This window comes from Lygodium microphyllum, chromosome 9, assembly GCF_053477565.2.
Source record: "Lygodium microphyllum isolate KBCC chromosome 9, Lygodium_microphyllum_v1.1.10, whole genome shotgun sequence".
NCBI lineage: Eukaryota > Viridiplantae > Streptophyta > Polypodiopsida > Schizaeales > Lygodiaceae > Lygodium > Lygodium microphyllum.
Genome location: NC_141143.1, coordinates 115,558,684 through 115,567,397, shown reverse-complemented (window position 1 = coordinate 115,567,397; position 8,714 = coordinate 115,558,684). Strand labels below are relative to the sequence as shown.

At 46.5% G+C, this 8,714-nt stretch overlaps 1 protein-coding gene across 1 annotated transcript; it reads right to left on the bottom strand.

Moving 5' to 3' along the window:
* Positions 1–4,896: 4,896 nt before the first annotated feature.
* On the bottom strand, positions 4,897–7,360 carry LOC148031456 (fasciclin-like arabinogalactan protein 10). Its single transcript, XM_087684993.1, has 3 exons — positions 6,515–7,360; positions 6,285–6,417; positions 4,897–5,728 (listed from the first exon to the last, which is right to left on the bottom strand). Exons 1-3 carry the CDS (start codon positions 7,094–7,096, stop codon positions 5,157–5,159), a joined length of 1,287 nt encoding a protein of 428 aa, XP_087541119.1. The 5' UTR covers positions 7,097–7,360; the 3' UTR covers positions 4,897–5,156.
* Positions 7,361–8,714: the final 1,354 nt, after the last annotated feature.

Below are 8,714 nucleotides of genomic sequence, written 5' to 3'. Positions count from 1 at the left end.
CAGGCAGCAAAAATCCAGGTGAATGCAAAATGGGAGGCTGAGGGAGATGCTCCTACGAGCTTCTACTTTGATGCTCTAAAGAAGAAAGGCGAAAGGGAATGGATCAGCTGCATAGAAACACAAGATGGCAACAAACTAATGGTTAAAGAGCAGATTCTGGAGCCACTTGGCATCCATAGTGGGGCGAAGGCATGAGAAGGCTTGGGATTATGATTTTAAGTTGCAGACCTTCTTAAGGGTATGGAAGCAAAATCACCAAGGATCAAGCAGCAAAGTTGGAGTCCCCTTTCACTATGGATGAGTTAGAATGTGCCCTCAAAAGCATGAAGAATGGCAAGTCACTTGGAATAGATGGCCTGCCAGCGAGCTATACAAATGTATCTGGGATACTTGCGGCAAGGATTATGCTGCAACAGTTAATGAATGGTGCAAAGAGGGTGTTTTACCCTCTTCAATCAATCTAGGTTTGATCAAGTAAATACCCAAAGGCCCACAGAGAATGAAGATGTCACATTGGCGACCCCTAACGATGCTTAACTTAGCCTACAAGATACTAGCTAAAGCTTTGGCTGCCAGGATCAAGTGTTTGCTCACAAAGGTTGTGCACGAGAGACAATATGGCTTCATATTTCAACGTCGAATATAGGATGCAATAATGAACTTGATGCTTGCAATTGATTGGGCCATTGCAAGTGGACAGAGAACATTCCTTATTAATATGGACTTTGACAAAGCTTATGATAGGATCTCCTGGGATTTTATTACCTATGCCTTGTCAGTCATGGGTTTTGGAGATGGCTTCATTAGGATGGTCCACACGTTGTTTGCCAATGCAACCGCCCAAGTCCATGCTAATGGATCCTTGTCTAAGCCATTCAATCTTCAGAGGTCAGTTCGCCAAGGTTGTCTACTAGCCCCATTACTATTTGCTATTGTCATTGACCTCCTACTTCACAAGTTAGATTGGCTGGTTCGAACGGGGACTCTCAAGCCACTAAAGCTACCTATGAATGAGTATTTTGTATCTCAGTTTTTTGCGGATGATAATTCAAATATGGTTCTTGCAGAACAAGTGCAGATAGACACTCTAATGGAGGTGTTCCAGGACTTCTCTTACCTATCAGGTTCCATCATTAGTCGCCAGAAAACTGAGCTACTATATGTAGAACTGGAAGATCCCTCGAATTGTCTTGGTAACTATGGATTCAAGATATTAAAAACAGGGGAAGTTTTCATATATTTGGGCTGCCTCCTAGGTTTGGGCTTGACACAACCCCAACGATTTCAATGGTTTGATAGCAAGTTTCAAACCAAATTACATATGTGGTCTCATGAAGCCTATATGTTTGGAGGGAAGTTGATGATCATCAACTCTGCTGGTCTCCAATGTGGTACTTATTGCAACCATACTAGCATTTTCAGCAACAGGCTGGAACCAACTGGAGAGAGCACTAAGATCATTTCTATGGACAGCGGGTGAAACACAGCAGTGGCATGCTATTTCCTAAGATCTTCTTACTGCCAGCAAGAAGGAAGGTGGCCTAGGCATTGAATCATTAAAGGATAAAGCTCGTCGGCTGTCCATGAGATTACTCAACAGAATGTACTTTAAACAACCATGGACCACCATAGCAAGAGCTATGATTGAGTCTTCTAGAGTTCCAGCTGGTATATGGGAAGACATAAGCTAGGAGCAGTTTGTCTTTGCACGTGGCTTGAAAATAAAGATAAGGGAATCAGAGAGTTTGCAAATGCCAGTAGGAAGTTGGAAAAGTGTAATACGTGAGCTTAAATGGAGGGGTTGCCCTGATGGAAGAGGAGATCCAAGTCTACTATACTATCTTTGGTTTTCAAATGATGCCTATCAAGATGAATTTACACCTATTTTAAACAAGCCCAAGATAGCAAAGAGTATGCATGGAAAAGGGCTTAGGACATGGCTGGATATATGGGAACGAAGGGAGCTCCGCTTCCTGTCACTGGAGGAGTGTAAGCATAGATTTCAGTTGAATGAGAATGAAACATATTGGCTGGGGATGGTTCTAATGAACAGGAGAGAAGAGTGCCCGACATCCTCCAGATTCAGACTGATGGCCCTGATGAAGTGCTAGAGAAGGGGAAGCTACTCTATGAGGCAATCAAAAGAGATTACTTCAATCACTATAATGTGAGACGTGTGTTAAAGGTGTAGGAATGCTGGAAGAAGTATTACCCTAGAACAAAGCTAAGACATGGAAAAGAAGGGCAAGGGCTATGTGGACCAATACCTCGTCTCGTAGGCTTAATCTAGTCCTTTGGAAAGTCTTAATAAATAAGTTGCCTACTCGAAGTAGGATAACTGAGTTTGCCAATGTTTCACCTATGTGTGTGCTATGTAAAAAGGAGGAGGAATCTGCTCAACATCTATTTTGGGACTGCATCGATATCAGTTGGTTATGGAAGGCTTTAAGTAGATGGGTGGAGAAAGCAGAACTATAGGCTGAAATTGATGCAAGGGGAGCCCTATTCGGTGACTTTGGGCCCCTTTGAGAAGCCAAGGCGCCTCTCTAGTCAGGGCTTTAGTCATTAGGAGCATTTGGATCCATAGGAACAAGAAGTTATTTGGAAGTGTCTCTTTCTTTGTCCCTCTTAGTTTGCAACAATGTAAGTGCGATGTATTGATTGCATTGAAAGGTCTAGGAAAGAAGGCCTCTATTTATAGAGCCTGTTTCAAAGCTCTTAAGTGTTGTAGCTAAGACTTCTTAGTTAGATCTGTCTCCCCTTTTGGTGGAAGATGTAAACCTTTTTTTTGGATTAATTCAATATAACACCACATTATTTTAAAAAAAACTTATTTTTCATATTTGAATTGAATTGAACATTGATTTTAGATCCTGAGCTTTCAAATTTGCAATTTTGAGACCTTAATTAGAGACTTTCCTTTGTCACCTATCATTTGCATTTGTTGTATGTCATTTGACTAATACAATTTTTTTTATCACCTGTCATGTGAAAGGCGTTTTTAAAATGTGCCTATCATTAAAAAAAAATCTAAGGGACCCATCAAATTTAGGCCTTGATTTACAAATCACCAAACAAGCTTTACATATCTTAGAACTTTTGCTATTTTGGCGTTGGGTGTGTCTCAAAAAGGGGACGTGGGAAAGTGCTCTAAGGCTTGCTTACACTTCCACAATAGCATTGGGAATTGTTCATGTGTGAGTTTCCAATAAGAAGTGGTTTTCGAGAGTTTCCCATTTTCATAAGTAAAAGTTAAGAATACATTGGGGGGGGTTTTCAAGCTCCCCCATTCCAAGGAGTTATTAAAATTCATCACTTTTTCCCACATTTGGAAAGCTGGAGGTGGGCCTGTGAAAACTTCTCCTGAAAATGGGGAATAGTTTTTCCCATGAGAACGGCTCCTTGTGTGGTTCTCGTCATCACTAGGCGTTACTTTTTCGAAGGGGAGGATTCCGGAACGCCGTGTCCACTTCACTCTTGCGGCGCGTTACGCACCACCGCCAACAGAGCTCAACCTCACCTTTTAGCTTTTACTTTCACCATTCGATGTTTTTCGACAGCCAGCTGGCTGCTGTACCAGTTGCCACTGGAGACACACGGCGAGAGAGACAGAGAGAGAGACAGAGCCTCTCGAAAATCTTTTATGCCAATTGGGCGTGTCCATGGTATGTAAGTATTGTGGGGCCACACGCCAAAGACAAGAATGGATGAGGTAAAATCGCAGAGGCCTATGTGCGCCCCCAGTGACCACTAGCTCCAACAGAAAACAGCTCTCGTCCAGTCTTTTGGAGCATTTATTCCAGAACCTCCCAAACGAGGGCCATACATCTCCAGTGACGCACCAGCCACAGCCGATATAGAGCTTTCGCAAATTGGCTGGGCTCCATCATCCAACACACAAAGAGCGGGAATATTTGGAGAAAATACTCTTTATATATGTTATATATATTATATATACATCCCGAGTCCCACCCATACAACGACGTACTCAAGTGTAGAGTCCAGACTCTGTTATCAATTGCGTGGGCGGGTGGCATTGAGCACACGAGGAAGATAACGACATTTGCGTGTGTAGTGTAGAAGCCACCCATTTTATCGTCCACACAAAAAACAACGGCTCCAAATTTCCTGCCTGGTTTGTTCTTTCACGTGACCAATCACGATTTACTCAAGCAAACCCGACTAACTGTGTGCAAGGGGATCTGACTTACTTCTTTGTTGGTAGAGCCTTTGCCTGTTTCTAACACGTTGCTCTCAAAACTCTTCTCCCATGAAATTATTCCCGGAGACTTTCTAACGTCCTCTATGCCTTGCATATGCATTGACACATTTGCAAGACCTTTTACTTGTCTTCCTCCCTGAAAGTAACACTTCATAAAACCAACCGAGGTACACGTCATTCCATGATGTTGCATAATCAGGATTCACGTTTGTGGTCCAAGTCTCAACGTTATAGCAAAACATCACGTGCTTGTTTGTTTGGTGCCACGAGCCTTCACTACCTTGCAAACGCTAAAACTGTGATTTCCTTCTACATTCTATACGCTTTGAAGTCCAATGAAACACATTGCAACACATCACACTTGCATGGGTAAATCGACTGCGGCAGTGTCAAGGGGCTGGAGTAAATGATATACGCTGGCCTTACCCTAGCAGGCAGAACAAAGAGATAGATGATCCAGGCGACATGACGAGGAGAGATCACAGCTTTGATCTTTACAAGCGTCGCACCATAGACCATTGACAATTGAACTACGACCACCATGAAAACGAGACAATCATATTTCGTGACGCATAGTAAGGTATTCCCGTGTCAAGAAGATTGCTTAGAATTAAACTGTCGATGTATAATAAATCACATAGACAACAGAACATGCGAGTTGCAACACATGGGGCGAGCATATTTGGAAAGGATCATCTACATTATCAAACACAATATAAAAATAACAAAAGATACAAATCAGCCGTGGTCCTCCGAAGAAAGGGATGGGGCGGGGGGCGGGGAAACGAAGGAGACCTCGTTCTACGGGCCTAAACATCTAACAACGATCTAACGGAATCGACACAAAAGAATGAAAATAATTCTCGCAAAACATGGCATTCTGGATGCAGAGGAAGAGTGGCTGAGAAGGGCTCATCCTGAGAAGGGCTCGAGGTCAAGCCGGGAGGAAGAAGCAGAGGAAGGCAGGGAGGGAGGCGAGGAGGAAGGGGAAAGAGGAGGCGAGAGAGAAGGCGGAGCTGGAGTCAGGGGAAGAGTTGGGGGAGAAATTGGAGGGAGAGCCAGCTGGGGGGGCAGGAGGAGACGTGGAGGAGGCTGGGGCGAAGGCAGGAGCGGGAGAAGGAGAGAGGGAGGGAGAAGGAGTCGGGGCGGAAGACGGCGCCGGGGTAGGGACAGAAGACGGGGCCGGCGCGGGCGCGGCGTTGGGAGCTTGGCCAAAAATGTCGGTGGGCAACAGCACCGACGAGATGCCGTAGACGGAAACCGGCTCCTGGCTGTAAAGTGTGGGCCCCACGGCCACCTTGTTGTAGCCTGTGTTGATCACCAGGTGGCCCTTGCCGTCCACCGAGATGCTGTCGTACTGGAAGGCGCTGCCACCTGCCGGGCCGCTTGCCAGCGTCTGCTGCGGCCCCGCCAACGAGCTCAGCTCCTGGCTGCTGTAGAATGTTCCAAGCCCGTGAAACTCCAGCAGCGACACCTCCTGCGCGTTGGTCAGCTTGCCCAGCACTCCTGCAGCAAACCATACACAATTTTAAACATCGCTTTCCCGTGACATGCTAATGGCCTAACAAACTCTTCCACGTGAAGCTTTGAACAAATTCGCAATACATCCTCCCACATTGTGAGGTACGACGTCGTGGGATTCTTCTAGGGAGCAGCCACATTCAAGGGAGGAGCCACATACCTAAGTGTGATTGGAGGCAAGGGGCCCTTGCCCTCAGTCGCACGTATAGAGTACCTCCTTCGCAGACGCTCAGGACGATTGACAGGCAAGGCAAGCTAGCATGTCAAAATGAGGGAAGGGGGGACCATACCACACGATACCTAACCCCTTCTAACGTAGGACGCTATTGACAGAGAAGGTGACCTGCTTAGTCTTGTCAACATCGTGAGCTCCTGCCGGGGAGCAACCTCCACATTATAAGCCCTTGGAGGGAGCCACCCCATACATGATACATATGGAGTAACTCCGCTCATGAAGTTGCAGTAGGATAAAGGAGCAAGAAAAGGACTTATCGCCGAACTTCCAGTCACAACCGCAAGCAGTTTTAAACCCTTTGCTTACCCTTAGGCAGCTTGCTGAAGGCCCCATCGTCGGGAATGAAAAGAGTGATTCCCGGAGGCGTGTCGTGCTTCTGCAGCACCTCCGCCACCCCGCTGCTCTTGCTCAGGGCCAGGAAAGTGTTGTAGTTTTTGGCCTGTCACGGCGAAACACTCATAAGAAACATCTTTCATGGATGAGAGCTAAGAAGGAACAGGGACGAACAGGAAGGAGCAAAAATTCTCCCCTTTTACCTGCACCAAGATGGCCGTGAGGTTCACCGGCGCGGCAGACGGCTCAGGGGCGCCGACGGCGCCGTCGGGGACAAGGACGTCGCTGATGGCGACGACGCTGATGTTGTAGGGGTCGGTGAAGATCTCCTTCTGGACGACGGCGGGGAGGGGGGCGCCGGGGTCGGCGCGGCCGATGTGGATTTGGGAGCCCTCGACGGTGATGTTGGCAAAGCCCTGCTTGCCGTTGGCCTGGCCGGTAGTCTGGTAGAGGGTGGTGGAAAGGGTGGTGTGGTTGGCGATGGCCTTGAACTTGGCGATGTCGAAGTAGTCCAGCAGGACGTGGTAGCTCAGGATGGCGAACAGCTCCGAGTTGCTGAGCGACTTGCCCTTGAGGACGGCGTCCAGCACGGAGTTGGGCGGCACCAGCACTGTTATGGTCGGGTGCGCGTTTATCTGGCTCGCCACCCCCGTCTTCTCGCACGCCGTCCGGAACGTCGAGTACTGCGGGTCGCTCAGAATGTGCGATATATTCCTTGCCCACACACTGCTACTACTACACACAGCTATGCACGCCACTAACACTGCCACCACCACACCCCTCATGATGCCCTGCCTCTCACTCTCGAGAGACGAGACCAGAGAATTCACGAGACCAGCCAAAGGAGCCCAGCGCCCTACGCCTCCCCGCCCCCCTTTCTCGCCTGCCCTGCTACGAGAAGAGTGACCAGCTCACACAGCTTCGTGGCTATGGCGCAGCACAATAATACCTTCCCCCTGATCAGCACGCCTTTAAAAACCACCACCTGCTCCCGATACACCCCATCTATTCGGGTTGGGGAGGAGAGAGAAACTTAAGCCTTGAGAGGAGCGGGACGAGAGGCGCCTTTCACACCCATTTTTTCACTTGAGCTTTCGCCCCGCGGGCCCCGCCCTTTGCCCTCTTGTCACCCATGTACAACCAACAGTGCACATGGTCAGAAACCACTTCTCGAGTCGTGACACTTGTGCACTTGAAAATTGAAACCTTTCATAGCTGTTAAAGGTTTTGCTTACATCGGAGCAGCACCGGCAAATGGATATCTTAGTAGTAACTACGCCTCCATCACCACGATAATTGACAATCGCATGTGTTTTGGGGGGGTTTCGGCCCTCAAATTTGAAGGGCTACCCAACTTTTCATTTTGAAGGTCTTAGAGGACCTCTCCTTTTCTTTTTAAAGAGTTTGGAAGGGCATATAACTATTTTTCTAAAATTCTTACCTTTCTTTTGAAGGGTAATAGAAGGGCAAAACCCCCTTTGAAGGATGTTGCAACCTTCAAATTTTAGGCCTGGGGGGTTTGGAACTTGGAAGTTTCACTAATTCACATTCTTCACGCTCCCCCATGTATTGAGGAGATGAGGAGGAAGTTCCACTTGTATACCAATAATATTCTTCACATTCTTATGAGAAGGCAACTCCTTTCTTTATAAGTTCATCAAAAGCAATTGTTCACAAAAAGACAATTTGGCATTGATCATAAGCAATCTCCTCTCTTTAAGGCAAAAACATAACATATTAAAGCGGGAAAAATCTACAACTTTCGAAAAAGAAAATGCCCAAACATACATTCTAATACAACATGGATTCAGAAATCTTGCTCGTCATCTTATTAAGCCAATTTGAAATACCTACTAGTTATACTAAGGCATTTCAAACAACTAAGCAATTCCCAAGAACAATCAACAAAGGCAACAATGCTTGTGCCTTCAACATTCCTAATGCAACAAAAACCATGAGTTCCTTGTAAACCAAATATTCCTTCAGCTAACAAAGCATGCAACGACATTGATGTTCAAAGATCTAGACTCATGGCTACGAAAGGAGACGAGTTGGGGCATAGGAGAGGCTCCTTAGTCATCGAACCCCCTAACTAAGCTCCATAGTGAAGCCATGAGAGATTATTCAAATCCCCTTCCCCCCAAAAAAAGGTTAAGCAATGCTATTGAGTGCCTATAAAGCAACTGTGACGGCATGCCTAGTAGCACTATCAAAATGGATTTTAAAATAGGATTGTCCATTTCTTTTTGCAATGAATCTGTAGTCTAGGGAACTTGTGGCAACAATGCCATCTAACAAACTAAGTACATAGTGGTTGATGTTGTTGGCTGAGGGGACGTGGCATATGATAGCTACCAAAAGAGAGGAGGTGATGCAATGGAAAGGCTTATGAAGTAAGAAGCC

What these genes read in the sequence shown, in the direction of transcription:
- LOC148031456 (XM_087684993.1), bottom strand. Translation starts at nt 7,096, where the DNA reads ATGAGGGGTGTGGTGGTGGCAGTGTTAGTGGCGTGCATAGCTGTGTGT. An exon ending in TCACGGCCATCTTGGTGCAG is followed by an intron (nt 6,418 to 6,514) that starts GTAAAAGGGGAG and finishes TCGCCGTGACAG; the next exon opens with GCCAAAAACTACAACACTTT. An exon ending in CTTCAGCAAGCTGCCTAAGG is followed by an intron (nt 5,729 to 6,284) that starts GTAAGCAAAGGG and finishes GGTTTGCTGCAG; the next exon opens with GAGTGCTGGGCAAGCTGACC.